Source organism: Acomys minous (genome assembly GCF_964271855.1).
Source record: "Acomys minous genome assembly, chromosome: 7".
In the NCBI taxonomy this organism is placed as follows: Eukaryota; Metazoa; Chordata; class Mammalia; order Rodentia; family Muridae; genus Acomys; species Acomys minous.
The window spans coordinates 81,818,348-81,838,347 of NC_140488.1; the positions used below are offsets into that span (position 1 = coordinate 81,818,348).

Sequence of the window (20,000 nt, forward strand, 5' to 3'; positions counted from 1 at the left end):
ATAAATAATAATCAAATGACATGGCAGGTGGTGACAAAGTACAGTGGAGAAGAATGCAGCTGTGTGAGGAGGAGAAGGGTTGATAATGTGTGTGTGTGGGGGGGTGCATGTTAGGAAGTTGTTGAAACAATTTTGTATTGAGTAGAGACCAGACCTGAAGAGTGAGACAATAAGGAGAGAAGATATATGGAGGAAGAGCCTAGTGTAAGGGGCCTGGCGCACAGGGAGTCAGGAAGGGTCTGAGGTACTGGATATCTGGCCCATTTAAGAAGTAACAAGGAGACCATGTGGTACTAGATGAGTGACTAATGGGGAAAGTATTAAACGGTATAGTGAGAGAGATGGAGCAGGGTGTTGAGACTATCATGGAGGACCCTCTGATACAGGTTAAGGCCTTTGACTCATAATTCTAGGACAGATGAGGAAAGTAGTTTCTGCTTGGCTCAAGGGTTAGCAGGGACGTGTATGGAAAGTTGTTCAGTTCAAGATGCATCTTTAAGTTAACGCTAGTAGGATTAGCCATTTGACTAATTTTCTCTTGTATTAAATCTATAGAAGAGCTTAAAGTTTGCAGTCTAATGATTTTGAATTTGGGACTTCTGCTTTATAGCAGGTTCTTCTTGTGTGCCATACAGGACATAGTAGTGTGTTTGGTTTTTTTCATACTTTTGGAGAACTGTGAGTTATGCTTGACTTTCAGCTGAGTCAACAGGAAATTTTCTGGACCAGAGATAACTCCCATAAGCAAATGCACACATACCACCTAGGTGTACATGGGCAGATCCTTGAGAGACATCATAATCACATAGAGAATGAGCCTTTTTGTGGGATGTGTCCATGTTCATCCATCTGCAGGTGTGTCTTGAAGGTATGGTAGGAAATAATTAACAACAGTTATATAATTTTTCACATAGACTTCCATGTAAGTAGTTGAAAATGAGAGAGCATTACATAGAAAAGTAAAATACAAGCTAGACTGGTTTGATCAGTAAGATATAAACGCATAATGAAGAGAAGGCAGATCCCTTCTGTGTGCCTCTGCATGGAAGCTGTAGGGTCTGGTCCCTGTTACTTCCCTATGAGGTTGATTTAGTAGGTACTTGTAGTGTTAGGGAGACCAGTGTTAGGGGAAGGTGACATTCCCTTTTACTTTGAAGCAGTACGTTAAAATAGAGTACTTAGAACAAACTAATCTGTGGCCTGATTAGGTATCACACTCTAGTTGATAGGTTAGGCAAAAGGTTCTAAAATAAAGCCTTTTAAGGCAAATCTTGAAATTAGGAAAATGTTGGAAGCTGGGCACGTCAGCACATGCCTGTAATTTCTTACATTTAGAAGGTGGAGGCAAGAGGACAGAGAGTGCAAGGCTTTCTGAGACTATATGGAGGGTTGGAGGCTACTCAAGACCCTGTCTTAAAAGACCCCCTCCTAGCAAGAGACAGGAAGGAGAGATGCTGGTCTTAGGTGGAGTTTAAGTCCTGGGTTCTGCCTTTCTGTAGAAGACACATGTTTCAAGTATGACTGTGATTCTTTAAAAGTAATAAATAGATTACAGAATTAGTACCAGTGAGACATGATAAAATAGAATTAATGTGGTCTGACTTACTAAAAAATAAGAATTTTGATCCAGATTTTTAAAATTGTGAATATGGATTGGAGAAGATAACAACTCTTGACAATCAGATTTTACCAGCATTTCAGTTCTAGGTAAAAGAATAATAATGTTCCTTCTAGATTCTTCAGTTGAAAGCAACTATTGAAACCTTATAAAAATGTATGAAGCAGTAACATGAAGTCCCTGAAAAATAAATGGCAAGACTAGAGACAAAGACCAGACTTCAAGTACTAGCAAGTGAGAAGTATATTTGTCATTGTCACGCAGAATGAGGCATAGCCGAGAACCAGGTTTGAGCACCCGGTGAGAGGGCTCCAGAAGCCAAGGGAGTTCCTGTCACCCAGAGACAATGTAGAAGTCCCTCAGGAGATTTCTCCCATGCCTCAGTCTCTAAGTGGCAAGGAGAAACTGGAATGGGAGTCAGTGGGAGCTGGAACTCTGAGAGATTGCTTCCTTTGTCCAATGCACTGGTTCTGATTAGAGTACACTCTCGGAAGTACATGATAGGCTTGGGTGACTACAGACGCAGCTGTCTGGTGGAGGACTGAATTAAGAGGTACCAAGGAACTGAATATGGTGCATGCTTGTCATCCTAGCACTCAAGAGTCTTGTGGCAAGATTACAAGTTTTTTTCTTAGATTCACTTCTTTCCATGTGTATGCATGGTTTGCCTTCAGTATGTATATGCACCATATGCATGCCTGGTGCATGTATACATCAAAAGAGGGAATTGGATCCACAGGAACTGGAGAAGGTTATAAGCCACTATGTGGGTGCTGAGAACTAAACCCAGGCCCTCTGCAAGAATAAACACTCTTAACCACTGAGCCATCTCCCCAGCCCGGAAAATTATAAGTTTAATGTTAAGTTGGACTACATAACCATACACTGTCAGAAACAACAAACAAACAACAACAATAGCAACAACAACAACAACAAAATAAAGTATAAACGAAGAGGAGAGAGCCAGGTGTAGTGTAGCACATGCCATTAGTCCCAGCACTTGGAAGGCAGAGTCAGGCAGATCTCTGTAGAGTTCAAGGCCAGCCTGGTCTTCAGAGCAAATCCAGGACAGTCAGGGCTACACAGCAAAACCCTGTGTCAAAAAACAACAACAAAGTGAAGATGTGAGACTGTAGTAGTGATACCAGGGGGGATCACAGAATACCTCTGGGGAAATGGCCCCATAGAATTGCTCGTGAACAAACTCCTGAGGGAAAACAATGTTGTTCTAATCAGCATATCAAAAGCGTGAGAACAGAAATAAAGACCATCACTCAGAACTCCAGTAAGCTATTAAGGCAGCACACACACCTGGAGCATCCAAAACAAAAACACTGCACTGGCTCTTTTCTTGAGATTGTTATTTTCTGGTGATGGGATTGAATCCAAGGACTTCAGTATGCTGAGCATGTACTCTACCACAGAGCTACATCCCTGGTGTTTCTCCAAAAGTTTTAACAATTGAATTAGTATCAGTGCTGCAGAAAGATAGAACTCACGGACCAGTGCTAGTGAAGTTGATCTGCTGAAACTGAAAATACCAGCCTGTGAAGGCAGCTTTGTGTTTTTATATGTGTTTAGCTTATGTGAAAAGGAAAGAGGGAGGGGGGTGATGGGAAAGGAGGAAAAAGGGAAAAGAAGAATTACCAGGAATTTCTGTAAGACAAAAACTCCAACTATTTCACACGTGTTTGAACAAGTAATGATGAACACTTTTGTAATGAATGGAAAATAGAAAGTCTCAGCAAAGAAGTAGAAGATATAGAAGAGCCGGAAAATGCATTAGAATAGGGATAACAACAAAGGACTCACCAGATGACTTCAGTGGTAGAATGGAAATGAAAGTAGAAAGTCCATGAACTTGTAGGTAGATAAATAAAAATTATCCAATATGGAGGAGATTGGCAGGAGACAGACCAGGGAGGGAAAAAAAAAATAACAGAGGCTCAGAGACCTGTGAGACAGTAGCAAAAAATCAGCATTCATGTAATGGAACTTTTTTACTTTGTGGGTTTCTCTTTCTTCCACCCTTTCAACCCCCTAACACTAGATACGAGAGAAAAAAAGGATGGAGAGGAAAGGAATGAGATTCCTGCATAAAGTCAGGGGTCAGAACAATAGTGGCATTATCCTTAGACTGCTTTCTGCTGACTTGTGGTGTTGAGCTCCTAGGGACAGTTTGATCTTCACTGTCAGGATAGCTAATTTCTTCTTGTCTTCTCCCCCCCCCCCCGCCTCTTTGAGCACAACTACTTAACAAACTGCAATCAACAAAACCCAACTGCTCAACATATTCTCTTGGGGCCCTCTGAAAAGTGCCCAAAATTCCAAATGTCACACAATTGCAGAGACTGTCTGCAGCTGGCAAAACCACAGCCCTGCTAGAGCATGAGGCAAATCATAGTCAGCTGCTGCAAAGCAGCCCCAGATCCTCACACCTGGGATTAAAACAAAACCATATTCTTACAGTATTTTTATGGTTGTTTTTTCTTTTTTTTAAGGACACCAAAACTCTAAAATTTTCACTCCACATTCATATCATTGTAGTCCCAAAGAAGAGGACAAGCACAGGGTTGAGAGAATGTAAAAAGTTGCATCTGGAAATTTCTCAAATCTGGCATAAGATATAAGCTTAACAGTTTAAAAAGTTCAGTGAGATCTGGGTATAGAGTTCAGTAGTCAAGCCCTTACCTAGGAAGTACTCTGGATGCAAACCCAAGAAAACCCACTATCAGACATATCCTAATCACTTGTTAAAACTAAGACAAGAACTATCTTAAGAGCAGCCAGAAAGGGGGGAAAACCTTGCCACAGAAAATTAGTCGGATGATATATTTCTTGTCAGAAATCACAAGGCATAAGAATTTGGGCAATATTTTTGAAATGCTAAAAACATTGTCATCTCATATTTCTATATCCAAGAAATTTGTATAGAAATATTTCTATATCTAAGTATTTTTTTGGATGAAAGAAATTTTCACATGAGTCAGAGTTCACTGCCATCAAATCTGTGTGGGGAAAAAAAGAATCTGGGAATTGCTATTCAGAGAGAATAAAAGTGAACAGTGAAGGAAACTTGGAATGTGAAAATGAAGAAACAGGGCCAGAAGTGCTAATGGCACTAAATTTTCTTCTTGAATTCTGTGAAATGTTATCTTACAGATGAAAACACAAACTATAGGACTGTCTAATAAGGTTTTTATTGAACATGGCTGTAATTTATAAGGCAAATACAACACGGAGTGTGAGGAAAGGGACACTATATGGACATTTAAATTCCACTTGGTTATAAAGTTTCTATACTAAGTATGTACATTGGACTTTTGTCATTTTGGTTTTCCCCTTTCTCTTTTGTCATAGGGAGTTTGCAAGTGTGGAGGGAATTGGTGCATGATGTAAAATTCACAAAGAACCAATAAAAAGAATTTTATAAAAGAAACAGTGAATTATAGATAATATGGATTCCATTACCAAGAAGATATGATACGTAATTCTTATCTTGATGTCATCTTGCTTACATTTAAATTCTTAAACTGTGCAAATAAATGTCAGTTATAATGGGTAAAGAAATTCACTTCACATATGATGCATATGGTTTAATAGTAGAAAAGGACAGCCAGACATGGTGGCTTTCACCCAATAATGCCAGCTCTGATGAAGCAGAGGCAAGTGGGATCATAAGTTCTAGGCCAGCTGAAGAGAAAAAAACAAAAATGAGAAAATGCCAAAGCTATATTTTTTAAACATTAATGAAATAGCGTATAAGTTAATAGCATAAAATTTAGACTTCAGAGCAAAGAAAATGACTAGGGATAAAGTAGAATATTACATAATAACAGAAGACCTCGTAATTTAAATATTTATCTGCCTAACAGCACAGTTTCAGAATCCCAGAAATGAAAACAGGCAGAACTGAAAGGAGAGATAATCCACAATTATACTTGGCAAGTGTGACATTGCTTCTATAATGAGAGAAACATTAGGCATAAAATCAGCAAGCATATAAAAGAAGTGATAACCATTTGGGTGTAGCTGATATTTATAGAGCACCCAACAATGATACTAGCCCCATTCTTTTCAAGTACACAGGGAACAGTCAACAAGACATCATATTTTTGGTCACAAACCAAACTAATAAACTTAAAGAATTGATGTTACAACTTAACATTCTTGGTTTTTTTTGTTTGTTTGTGGGTTTTTTGTTTGATTTTTGGTTTTTCAAGACAGAGTTTCTCTGTGTCACCTTGGCTGTCCTGGACTACCTTTGTGGACCAGGGTGGCCTTGAACTCACAGTGATCCACCTGCCTGTGTCTCCCTAATGCTGGGATTAAAGGTGTGTGCCCCACGCCCAGCCTACAAATTACATTCTTAAAAATAAATTTAACTATAGAGGAATAGAACAAAATCAATGAAGTAGAGATAATAAGGTATGGCTTATAGAAGACCTTATTCCCCAAGGACATACACAATGAACAACAACAACAAAAAAAAGTAAGCTAGTATAGTAATGTGTAAAGAATGGGTGATATGGGCTGGAGAGATGGCTTAGCGGGTTAAGAGCACTGGCAGTCTTCCAGAGGTCCTGAGTTCAATTCCCAGCAACTGCATGGTGGCTCACAACCATCTATAATGTGATTTGGCGCCCTCTTCTGGCCTGCAGGAATACATACATACAGAGCACCTATACATAATAATAAATAAATCTTTAAAAAAATGGGTGATAGTATTGGTTATTCTTATTAGAAAAGAGAATGTCTGAGTATCTATCTTAAAAACAGAAAAAGAAAAGCAAAGTAAAGCCAAAGCAAGCAGAAGGAAATTGGTAGAACAAGAAAGGCTAAATCAGTGGAACTGAAAACAGAATACGGGGCCTCGAGAAATGTTTCAATAGTTGAGAGTACTGGCTGCTCTTCTAGAGGACCTGGGTTCAATTCCCAGCACCTACATGGCAGCTCACAACTGTCTATCTCTAGTTCTGTGGGATTCAACACCCTCACACAGACATACATGCAGGCAAATCACCAATACACATGAAATAAAAATAAAACAAATATAAAAAATAAAATAAATGCAGAAAATTAGTGAAACTGAAGTTTGACTATTTAAAAAGGCAATAATGGTAAGTCTTTAATAAGACTTGTAGGCATAAAAAGTCAATAAAAGTATTGGTAGTGCTAGACTCTGACTTTAAGAGAATGTCACATATTTGAGGACTTAGGGATAATGAACCAGTTCCTTTAAAAAGCACATTTTTCTGAAACGTATAGTCTGGTATTAACATCTATTTAAAGCCTTGAAGGAACAAAGCTAAAAGAAAGTTAGGAGCATCAATACACAACTTGAATAGTTAAAATAATGCTACCATAATCAAGTTAGTGTAGAATTGGCAAAGTGTGAGACACCTATACTGAGGAAGAAAATATGAAACAAACTCATCCAGCCAGACACTAGCTCTTCCTTGTTGTCCTAGCTAGCCTTCAGGAGACTGAGACTGGAGGAATGCTGGCAATTCTAGGTCGGCTACCTTCTAAATGTGAGACCCACTTTAGCTATATCAGACCCTGTCTCAAACAAAGAAAAGCCAGGCATTGTGTGTTGCACATCTTTAATTCCAGCAATCAAGAGGTAGAGGCCAGAGACCCTGTCTCAAAAAGAAGAAGGAAAAAAAAGGGGGAAGAAAGGAAGAAGGAAAAAAACTTTTGCTTTTTAAAAAAATTTCTCTTTTAATCAAGCTGGTTCCCTAAACCAGCACTTTGCAAGGGCAAGGCCAGATGCAGCTTTTGATCCAAGAACCTGCAGGTAAACTCAGACTTTAAGGTACAGATGCAGTGTCTCCACATCACAGCCTCAATGGAAATTAAAGTTGATAGTGGTCAGAAAGTTGCTGTAATATTTTTGTCCCAGTTCCTAACTGAAGATTTTCTAGAAAATCCAAGTCTAGCTAGTGTGTCACTTGGCAGTAAAGTTCAGTGGGAAGCATACAATCTTTATTGCTTAACAGAGAATTCTTCCTGAGCTAACTCATAAAAGCCTTAGGAAAAGTGAACAAAAGCATCCCAGTAGCCACACCTTGACTGATGTTACAGTTCTTGATGCCTTGATGACTTCCTGGGTAAAAACATAGACAAGGGAACCACATGAAGCTGGATGGCAGTAGTGCATACAGATTCATCGAGACAAAGGCCAGGCAGCCAAAAGCACAACTCACACTCGGAACACTTCCTGTTGTCTCTAAGGAGCTCACTGGCAGAGATGTTCATTATTTTGAATTTATAGTTTCTGAAAAGCTAGCCCAAATATAGCCTTTAAAATATTTTTTCAACACACTTAATTATATCTTTTCTACATAAAACCTCTGTATCAGCAGGTGAGATAGTCCAGTCTTTGCAGTGCTAGTGTTGCAAGCAAAAGGACACTAGTTCAGTTCTGAGAAACTGCATTTCAAAAGCCGGGTCTGGTGACACCCATTTGTAATCCTTGTACTAGAAGACAGAGGTAGGTGGACCCTTGGTCAACCTTATCTGCATGGTGAACCCCAGATTCAGTGAAGAATGTTGTCTCAAAACAAAAACACAAAACACAAAACCCAAGCTGAATGGCACCTGAGGAACAATGCCAGAGGTTGCCCTGGTTTTACAAGATAAGTCTGTGAACTCCTGTTATGGAGGCTAGGTGAACATGGTGTCTTTTCAAAGGTTAGGGGTACCTGTGGGTCTTTGAGATGGCATCCAAGGTAACTTTGGCATAGTTACCAAGGGTGGCATTGCAGCCCCTGGATGAAGTGTAGCAGTTTTCAATACTAGGCGCTATTAGCAGCTTCTTGAGCACAGAAGCAGGGATGGTGCCAAGGTCTCTGGATGCAGTGATAAGGTTTAAAAGCACAGAAATGGCCCTGTTTCTCTACACGGGACAATGAAGAGCTTGACTGGATGATGGCCCCCTTGCCCCCAGGTCGCAATGATAACATGGCGACAAAGGCTTTGAACCTGGTCTGCTGGCTGAATGTTTCCACTGCGTGTATGGTAGAGTGCTGCTCAAAACTTCACACTTAAGAGACAACCCTAGGGAAAATTCATTCACAGGGCCAGTGGAGTAGTGGTTGTTACGGGTTAGAGAATGGTGTGACTACAAAGGAGTTGCAGGATGCAGTCTGGGGGTTGGTGGAACTGTTTTGTGGTTTGGTTGTGGTGAGGGTTGAGTATTAACAATAATTGAACTTATGTACCCTGTTTAGTCAGTTCTACAGAGCAGTGATTTAAGATGAAAGAAAATCAAGCTTCCTTATGATAAGATAAAATTGAGCTTTTGATTCTATGGAGACAAGGAGCAAAAGGTGTTCTCTTTTTATTCTCATTAAGTGGGATGAATTAAGCTTCTAGTATTGAGGTTCCCTGAGAGATGTTCCAGAGATGCCACACTAAAAACAAGGTATACTTCAGTAGATGTTACACTGCTTGCCCCTTCTCGGCTTTTTGTCCAGAAGTCTACCCCAAAAAGAAAGTGTCTAACTGTGAAAAATATCTTCCAGTAAACAAAATACTCTCATTCATAAAGCTCTGTGCTCCCCCATAACAAAATGGTCTTTCCAAAGCCTTGCTTGGAAAAAATGGATGGAATAGAGTTGGACTACATGGGATTAGCCCACTCAGGCAAGTTCTAAACATTCAGATAAGAACGGAAAGCTTTAAACTCAGTGTGAGGCACAGGGAAGTCTAGAATGTTGGATCCGTGTGGGTTTTGTCAATCATGATGCTTGTGAAGCTCTGCATTCTTGTGTGTAATCTGAGCACCTGTTTTTATCATCCCTACTCCTCTCTTATTTATTGAGATGGAGCATGGTTAATATCGTAGGTAACAAGGGAGTTTACATCCTGATTTGTTTATATCACAGTAGCCAGGACTCTGAAAGCCTTTCAAACATTCCTTCTCATTGGTTAAGGGTGATCATTTCAAAACAAACAGACCACATAAAAAGAGCAGAGTTTCTAAATTTTTGTAATAATAATTGAAAATGTAAATTAGTTTCAATCAAGTTGCTTTTGTTCTCCTGGTTGAAAATTACTGGTTAAGGTTATTTTACATTCACAAATGTTAAACAGTGTATCTGCGCAAGGTGAAATAGATTACAGTGGAGTCATATCAGTGGGTGGGACCTCCTACGGCCTTGCAGATGACTGAAGGTTCAAACTGCCGCCAACAGCTCCTGCTCTACCCACCTATGCTAGCTCTAAAGAAGAGCAATATTGCCGTAAAGATGTTTTCTTTTCATTTAATTTCATAAGGGTTGTAATCGTACATCATTTCATATTGGGCATAGCAAATTTCTATCCTAGCCTTCAGCTGATGATGTAGCAATTCACCCTTCCCATTTATTCACAAAGTTAACTGGCCTGTTTAGAGAGCATCCTTTATGTACTCTGTAGCATTTATTGATTATTAGCTTTTTTTTTCATTTTGTTTTCTTAGTGACAGGGTGTCATTTCTGACTTGCTGTTGTAATGAATGAGTGATGACATTTAACTTCTGATTCTCCTGCTCCGCCTTCCAAGTTCTGAGATGATAGAAATAGTCAGGACATCTGATTCCATTCCATGGTATCTATACTAACATTGAAAGTGAGTGGCTGGACATGGTATCACATAATCACAAAATCACATTTATGTTGCAGAGGCAAGTGGTTCATGAGTTTGAGGCCAGCCTGGACTGTAAACAAGAGTCTCTCTCCTAACACAAAACAGGAGGTGAGGGGGTTGAAGCAACTTTCTCTGGATGAGACTCCAGACCCTATTGGAAGGCATCTCTGGAGTATTTTTGCTTTTATCTGTTTTACTTACGATGCTGTTTTATTAATGTTCATCCTCAAAAATGGGGGAAGGTACTTTTTAAAAAGGTTTAGCAGTCACTTACCCTAACAAATGACATTCACAGGTGAGAACCCAGCTTTAAACCTGGTATTTGGACCTCTTGCCCAGCGCAACTTCTTAATGCTGGAAAGTGAACCCAGCCTCTTGGGCATACTAAGCACCTGCTTTATGATTGTGTTTCATTCCTAGCCTCTTTAAAACATTTTTACACTCACTAACAGCAACATTTCTCCTGCTTTCTTTTTTCAGCATTGTGATAGTACTTACTGAATAATTAGTAAATGCCAGTGCTATAATGTTTTAAGGAAACAAGGACTATTGATTTTTCTACTTTTCTGGAAGAAAATGGACAAAGCAATGAAGTGTCCTAAGGCAGAAAGGGGAAAGCAAATATGAATTATGTCTTGGAATTATCAAATGCCCCAGTCCGTATATTCAAGAGGGTAATGACTAATATGCAAGGCCGTCAAGTGAGATACGTTTTGCGAGAAAGCAGTCTTCTAGAACTCAGATTCACACTCTGCTATTGTGCTTTGTCAGTACCTAATTCCAACCAGGGAAAGTGCAGAAGAGGCAGGACACTTTTGTCTTTTGTTTTTAAAATATTCTTCTCTCATAGAATACGCCCTTACCACAGCCCCCCTCCACTCCTTCCGCTTGCTCCCACCTTCCCTCTTCCTTAGATCCACTACTCCTCTGTTTCCCTTCAGAAAAGAGCAGGCCTCCAAGAAACAACAACCAAACACAAAGGACAAGACAAAGACCCTCATATCGAGGCTGCACAAGGCAACCTAGTAGGAGGAAAAGAATCCCAAGAGCAGGCAAAGTGTAGCCTACTAAGAAATCAGAACTTTTAACAGTGGGGGGAGATCTTAGTCTGTTGAGGCTGGAATTAAGAATTTAGTCTGAGCCTGGCGGTGGTGATGCACGCCGTTAATCCCAGCACTCGGGAGGCAGAGGCAGAGGCAGGTAGATTGCTATGAGTTCGAGGCCAGCCTGGTCTACAAAGTGAGTTCAGGACAGCCAAGGCTACAAAACCAAAACCAAAAACAAAGAACTTAGTCTGCCCGGGAGAACTATCTTACTGTTGGATTAGGAGAACACAGAAGGCAGGAATTTTAACTTGCTGAGGATCACATACCTAGTAAACATCAGAGGTGAGATTCAAACTCAATCTGGCACAGTTTGAGATGTTAGTAACCACACTTAGCCCTGCCGTAGCGCACATGCTTGTGTTAACTAGTATGGAATGCCTTGGCTTAGTTTAACCCTTACTTTTTTTTCTTAAACATTGTATGCCCTTAGCATCCTTAGTCTCTCTGTGCCAGAGTCTTTGAGAATCCTGAGTTTGTGTTTATGATTAAATCCCTATCCTTGACTATACTACAGTATAGTAACAGGGCTGACAAAATGTGAAGAAACTAAGAGCTAAGAAGTATTTTTTTTTTGTCCAGATGTAGCCTGTAGGAGAAATAAAAGTTATGTCAGATTATTTCCTTGCCTTAACTGGTAATGAAGTCTCAACCACCATCTTTTGTCAACATTTGCTTGCAGCATTGTTGACTTATTCTATTTGATTTTGGCTCCTACATAAAAAGTTTGCCAAATTTTTAAAGAGTCTTGTAAGTGCCAGTTTGGTTTATTTCAGGAAACTTCCCAAGAGTAAGTGTTTATAGCTTAGCATTTGCTATGTTGCAGGTGCTGCATTGAGCATTTCCTAATATTAATCACCCCTCATAACAGGGCCTTGGGACTGTTCCCACGCCCACTTATATTTCCAAATGAGAGTCTACTTGGCCTCTAGAAGCCTCTGTATTTTCATTTGTAAAATCAACAAAAGCAAAGCCACTTGATGTTCTTATAGCAATTTCTAAATCCAAATGAAAACATTTTCAAGTATATACTTAAAGACTAACGTGTTCAGTTAGTAAAGTTTACTTCAGGGAGCGCAAATTCTTCTCTCCAATCAGTAGAATTTCTTTTGTTTTTATTTATTCATTTTTAATATGTTTTATTAGCATATATTGGCTATTTGTAATATGTTCAGCTATAACATTTTCATGTTATATAATATATTAGAACCATATTTTCCATTTTTTTTTATTTATCTGTGGAGCTTAGGCTCACATCTCTGTCATGCATGTGGAGGTCAAAGGACAACTTTGCTATTCCAGCAAAGGACAACATTGCTGGCCCATGCTTTTATTTTTTAATAGTTGTCTTAATATGTAGCCTTGAGCTTGCCATCCTTTTGGGATTACAGTCATACACTGCTGTATGCACTTTTGAGGCAAAAATTTTAGAGGTGCCTTTGAGAATTAATATAAACAGAACTTGCAAGGTTAAATAGGAGAATTAGAGATTGAGTTTCCAGTGTGTAATGGTACACATTGGAAAGTTTTTCTTCTACTTGGTATGGTCAGTTTCTCATCCAGCCTCTGCCTCAAGCCCCAAGACAGTAGTCTCTTTTGTAGTCTAATGATTAAACTGGCTGTGCTCTGAATGTGGCGTCATAATCCTTTCTGCTTGAAGGAGGGTACTGGGTACAGATTGATACATGGCCTCTGGCAACAAACCAAGTATTTCAGATAGAAAACTGGCCACAAAAAAAAACTAGCTAATTGGGAAAATGACTAGTAGTTAGAATTGCATGAATAAAATACTATCTTGTCATCCTAAACTTCTTTAAGTCCTTTTAACATAGTATGGATTAATAAATATAAAGCATTGGAAAATTCCTGTTGACTTTAAATTATATTTATATATGGACTTTATCTCATCCAAACTAGACCCACATCTTGTGCCAAGGTATGAGATTCTATTTGGCCATAAAATGCTGTGGCTTTCTTTTTTTAAATTAATTTATTGAGATTACATCTCAATTGTTATCCCATCACTTGTATCTTCCCATTCCTCCCTCCCTCCAGCTTTCCCCCTACTCTCCTCACCTATGTCCGTGAGCAAGGAGGACCTCCTCCCCCACTATGTGATCATATGCTATAAGTCTCATCTTGGTAGCCTACTTATTCTTTCTCTAAGTGCCACCAGGCCTCCCCACTTCCTCCCACCAGGGGAAATGGTCAAATATGAGGCACCAGAGTTTATGTCAAAGTCAGTCCCCACTCTCCACGTAACTATGGAGAATGTCCTGTCCATTGGCTAGATCAGAGTAGAGGTTCGATGCTTACTGTTTGTATTGTCCTTGGTTAGTGCAATAGTTTGAGCAGAAGGCCCCTCCCACAATTGGGCCCAGATCCACCCATCATGATGTTCTTCTTGTAGGTTTCTAGGACTCTCTGGATCCTTCTATGTCCCCATTCTCCTATATTTCTCTTACCTAGAGTCCCAATAGGATGCCCTCACATCTATCCCAATCTCCTGTTAAGTGAAGACTTTCATGGGACATGCCTTTTGGGCTAGTGCCCATTTATAAGTGAATATATACCATGTGAGTCTTTCTGCTTCTGGGTTAACTCACTCAGTATGATCATTTATAGTTCCATCCATTTGTCCACAAATTTCAGGATTTCCTTATTTTTAATAGCTGAGTAAGCCGGGCGTGGTGGCGCACGCCTTTAATCCCAGCACTTGGGAGGCAGAGGCAGGTGGATCACTGTGAGTTCGAGGCCAGCCTGGTCTACAAAGTGAGTCCAGGACAGCCAAGGCTACACAGAGAGACCCCGTCTCGAAAAAAAACAAAAAACAAAAAAACAAAAAACCCAAAATAGCTGAGTGGTATTCCATGGTGTAAATGTACCACAGTTTATTTACCATTCTTCAACTGAGGGGCATTTAGGCTGTTTCCACGTTCTGACTATTATGAACATGGTTGAGCATATGTCCTTGTTGTGTGGTGGAGCATCTTCTGGGTATATACAAAAGAGTAGAAAAGCTGGGTGTTGAGGAAGCCCTATTCCCATTTTTCTGAGAAAGCGTCAGATAGATTTCCAAAGTGGTTATACAAGTTTGCATTCCCACCAGCAATGAAGGAGTCTTCCTCTTTCTCCACATCGTTGCCAGCATGCGCTGTCACTTGAATTTTTTATCTTAGCTATTCTGATGGTTGTAAGATGGAATCTCAGAGTCATTTTTACTAAAGACGTTGAGCATTTCTTTAAGTGTTTCTCTGCCATCTGATATTCCTCTGTTGAAAATTCTCTGTTTAGTTCTGAGCCTCATTTCTCTATTGGGTTATTTGGTTTGGTGGTGTTTAATTTCTTGAGTTCTTTATATATTTTGGATATTAGACCTTTGTCAGATGTAAGGTTGGTGAAGATCTTTTCCCAGTCTGTAGGCTGTCGCTTTGTTCTCTTGACAGTGTCTCCTGCCTTACAGAAGCTTCTCAGCCTCATGAGGTCCCATTTATTAATTGTTGACCTTAAGGCCTGGGCTGTTGGTGTTCTGTTCAGGAAGTTGTCTCCTGTGCCAATGTGTTCCAGGCTTTTCCCCACTTTTTTTTTCTAACCGATTTAGTTTCTCTGGTTTTATGTTGAGGTCTTTAATCCACTTGGACTTGAGTTTTGTGCATGGTGACAAATATGAGTCTAATTGTATTTTTCTACATGTAGACATCCAGTTAGACCAGCACCATTTGTTGAAGATGCTATCCTTTTTCCATTGAATGGATTTGGCTTCTTTGTCAAAAATCAAGTGACTATATGTATGTGGATTCATTTCTGGGTCTTTGATTCTGGGTCCATTAATCAACCAGCCTATTGCTGAGCCAGTACCATGTTGTTTTAATTACTGCTGTGGCTTTCTTAAGTCTAGCTACGAATAGTCATTCCCATTTTGAGTCTACCAATTTTTTAAAAAGATTTTCAAAATTGACTAGAATTACACTGTTCTTGGTCAGATTTGGGATCGTTAACATATAATGTCACCAGTTGCTTCTGTTTTTTTCCTAGTTGTTATAAAGATTGAATGCATTGTAACGCATCACATACTATAAGTTAAAGGAACATAAAATTTTTATCCTAAGTAAATTGAAGAGTCATTTACTTAGTTAATTGAGTTTACTTCGTTGTTGGCCGTGTTGGTGAACTATGAATCAGGAATTTAAAATGAATATGGCCGTCAGGAACTTCTCAGTATAGTATCAGAACCAAATCATGCATAATTCTGGTAAGATATAAGGGTAATGCATGCTATTCATAAGTTACAAAAGCTAAGTGCGGTTGTGTGTACCTGTAAATCCCCACTCTTCAAGAGGCTGATAAAGAATTTCAAGCCTGACCTACATGTAGCATATCCTAAGCCAGTCTGGTCTATAAAGTGAGACCATGTCTCAAATAACAACAAAATAGTATAGGAAGAGAATGCCATCAGGTAAAATGTGAATAGACATATATTTAACTCTGATCCAGTGTTGTAGACAGTGCACCTGTGAAACTGTATAAAGGCACTTGCCATCAAGCCTGATGAACCGAGGCTTCACATGGTAGAAAGAGAGAACTGACTTTTACCAATCTGTCCTCTGACCTTTATGCAGGTAGTGTGGCATTTGCAAACAAGAGAATGTGATAAGACAATAAAAATATGCGCTCACACTGGACTCAAACTTATACTATCCATTTTTAAAAGATAGGGTCTCTCTCTGTATGTTGCCCTGGCTGTCCTTGAACTCACTATGTAGACCAGCCTAACTTTGAATTCATGGAGATCCTCCACCTGCCTCTGCCTTCTGGATGCTGGGATTAATGGTATATGCCACCACTCCCGGCTCAGGTCATACAGTCTTAAACTGTTGCCTTCTGGTTCTCTGATGTAGTCCTAACATCTGTAACAGGGCTCGGTGTGCCATCAGTTAGTTAAATAAACATTTGGATGATGCTAGCCTCATCATCCCAGATCTCAGATCAGTAATGATCACCTTGTCCCATTGCACCATCTGAAGCAAACTTGTTCTGAGATGTTTCTTAACCCAGAATTCACCTTAACTTGTAGGTAGTCAGAGTAATTGCTTATATTTTCATCTTATTCCAATTTATTTCTAGTAGCTATGCATGTTTATTTTAGGAACTGTTGCTATTTACTTATCAAAGTAAATTTGGTTTACTCATCAAAGATACTGGAAAGCTGACCAAACCATTCTAGATGTCAATTTTGCAATTTTTTTGGTGGATGGAGGTAGGAAAGGAAATTCTGGTATCCTAATGAAAGGCAGATATTTGATCAGTTGTGCCAAGAATGGACCAATGTCTCTTTGCAAATAAGAAAACAATCGAGTTATAATTTCCTGTCTAGCTTATAACTAAAAAGACATTCTACAAACTACTCAACCAAGGGAACCACATTCCAAATAAGATTTCATATAGAACTGTTATCTGTAAGACAGATAAAAGATACTCTTAACAATATAGATGTCTGTTTTAACTTCATGGCATCTTTTGCAGTTCCATCAGAGGGCAAGCTAGTTAATATTGTTGAAGTCAAATGTCTTAAATTTGATATACAGCATATGTGAACATACCATTAAAATTTTATTGAATATGTATTTTAATAAATAAAACTTAAAACTAAGCATTTGGAAAAGTCTCTGAGGCATACAAATGGAAACTAGTTCAATAGCACTAAGCTAGCCTGACCAATGTGTTACTAGAGTCCCATTCTGTCTTGACAGGTTACTTCTTATTGTCATATTGATACATCTGATGTCAACTGACTACATCAGTAGTTCTAGCTTAAACACAAATAAGTTTTATACCATCTTAATTGATTTAGGAAACCAAGGTGATGACTTGAATCTTAATTTCTATCCTTTGTTTTCTTCCAATTTGAACTTTATATTTAAATTTTTGCTGTATTACTGATACATCTTTACATGTAAGAGAGAGGACAGATTCAAATATTTTTAAATGTATAAGGTTAATCTAGAATCCAAACATTGCAAAAGAAAACCCTTTGAGTAGAAGACAGTAAATACAAGAGAAAGCCCTAGAATTGTCATCCATCCTAGTAAAGACACGATGGCCAATATTTGGTTATTTTTACATCTGTGATATTGAAGCCAGCTCTGTCTCTCAGATGGAAATTGCCATGTACAGAATGACTTGAGAGAAAATGGTGTACATTCTATATAATCTTCTAACAGCCGAATGCGACCAGTGACACTTCCCTAAAAAAATAAATAAATAAATTACCCGAAATTTGCAGCACATTCATATTCAATTTCATCACAGCAGATGCTCATTAGTATGTTGTTATTAATTGGTATTCACTTTAGGTTTTGTTTAAAATGAAGATAATAATTAGGTTTTAATTACTGCATCATTCATGGGGGGGTTGTCTGTGGGGAGAGGGAAAGAAATGCCTCTTAAAGCACTGAAATACTTCCTAATGCTTATTCAGCAACGTGTACTGCCAAAGACTTTGAAAAAAAATATCTTTACAAAAAATAGCATATTGAAATGAAGAAATTACTGTATTTTTTGAAGCCTGTCGTTAACCAAGAACTTGCTGTACATTGTCTATTCGATGGACATACTGAATCATGATAATGTGTGCCGCCATTCTTTCTAATCAAATTACCAAAAAGACTTCTTAGAAAAGGAACCCTCACAAGCAGCTGATTAATGAAGTGGCAGCAATGTTTTGTATTAGAACTAATTGAAGTAATCCAAATAAGTTATTTCTGTAGCCTATGGAAATAATTTCTTTTGCAAAGAAGTACAGTAATGTTGGCATATAAGTATGTTTTTATTCTCTGTTGTTCCATATTTGCAAAATAGCTAAGTTAACGTAGATTTTTGCAAATAAAATGGATAGGAAACTAATTTGAGTGGCAAGGAAAACAAGAAAGCTTATCTCAACCTTTTTTTAGTCAAGACTGATAACTGAAAGCTGTGTGCAAATTGGACGGATTCTAAAGGCAAATCTCAGTAGAACTATATGAACTACAGTTTTTAGTGCAGTCATGAAAGGGGACATTTAGAGTTTAAAGATTCTTTAGATAAAACCTTCTGGGGCATTTATAGTGGGCATGGACTATTGGAGTCTATATTTAAACCTTCCAGAAATTGACAGTCTAATTCATATATCCAGTAAGTACTGGGTACTTGCTGTATATATCTTGTTACTTTTAAACATTCCTGAGTAAGGCTATTAGCCCATTTTACAGATGAAGGAACTGAAGTGTGAGTAAGCACTTTGTTCAAGGCTACCCTTGTGATCATTTATGCCCACTTCTGTGAAGTGCTATAACTGCATTTTAAACCATATTTGGATCCCACACATACCTTGATCTGTGGGTATACATCCAAGAAACATTAAAGCGGATTCAAATGATTATTATTGTTATAGCATTAAGCAATACGTTGAACTGGGAATAAGCAGTGCAGGACAGGTGGGGAGTCTTTTCCTTTCATGGTCATTGGAGACCAGCTGCAAAGCAGGCAACAGCAGAATAGAAGGGGAATACACCTGGTAGCTGGCTTCAGAAGCTCACATCTTAGGAGCCATAAGGGCTAATAATACAGTGAAGACTTATATGGGCCATGAGCTATGGGTCAGAGGGAGGGACAGAGTGAGCTATGGGGTTTTGGAGAGGCAGCTAAGTCTGTCAAGTAGAAAGTGAGCAAACCCACCGTGGAGACATAAAGTACTTTCCATCCCCCTTCATTTGGCTTTTAATTTTTATTACATTTATTTTTTTTAAATTGGAGGCTTCATGATAATGACACATGTATGGAAACCAGAGCACAACTTGTATGGCAGTCACTTCTCTCTTCCTACTCACCAGAAGAGGGCATTAGATCCTATTATACATGGTTGTGAGTCACCATGTGGTTGCTGATAATGGAACTCAGAGCCTCTGGAAGAGTAGTCAGTGCTTTTAACTGCTGGGCCATCTCTTCAGCCCAGCATCGCCATTCTTAGTCCCTTCCCCCCAAAAGAAGGTACCTTCCAATACCTGTTATACATAGAATGGAAGAATTGATTGTGGACTGTTTCACAGCAATTAAAATAAAACTACAGTTAAACAAAATAAGCAGGGATGAATCAACTCTCACAGGCGTGATGTGGAGGAAGAAAAACATAAAAGAGTTATGAACTGTTTGATTCCAGACACATACAATTTTTTAAGGCTAATCTGTTGTAAAACTGAGAAATATATGGGCAAAACCCAAGAGCTATTCTAGTTCTCTGGACTGTGTCACAGAAAGATGTTCACTTTCTGCAAAGTGTTATACACTTTTATGTATATATAAAATTTAGTTTAAAAGTGAAGTTTAACATTGCCCTGCATTTTTTGAGACAAAAACTGTATCTCCCATCTTTATGTTGAAATAACTTGCTTGAATAAGCAAGCGTCTTCTTCAAAAATGATTATAATGAAAACGTCTCAGGCTGCTTTACTTAGCATAAATTCCTTTTCTCAAGCCAGGTTGGAAAGAATCAAAGTCCATGGTTCTGAAAGTATCTCAAATCCAGGCAATATAGAGCACAGCAGTTCTCATCTCAGGCTGCCCGCTTGAACTACCCAGGGGCCCTGAAGAATGCCCGTATCCAGCACTCC

General features: G+C 38.9%; 1 protein-coding gene across 5 annotated transcripts in view; it reads left to right on the forward strand.

Annotated features, from left to right (window-relative positions):
* Positions 1 to 20,000, forward strand: part of POLA1 (DNA polymerase alpha 1, catalytic subunit) — a 308,989-nt gene that overhangs the window by 212,992 nt on the left and 75,997 nt on the right. The window contains exon 36 of one of the 5 annotated variants that reach the window (XM_084789338.1): positions 10,288 to 10,360. The exons of the other annotated variants lie outside the window; for them this stretch is intronic. Coding sequence (XP_084645464.1) covers positions 10,288 to 10,347 — 60 coding nt within the window. The 3' untranslated portion in view covers positions 10,348 to 10,360. Of the gene's footprint in view, positions 1 to 10,287; positions 10,361 to 20,000 lie in introns of those variants that run through there. 5 annotated transcript variants of the gene reach the window in all.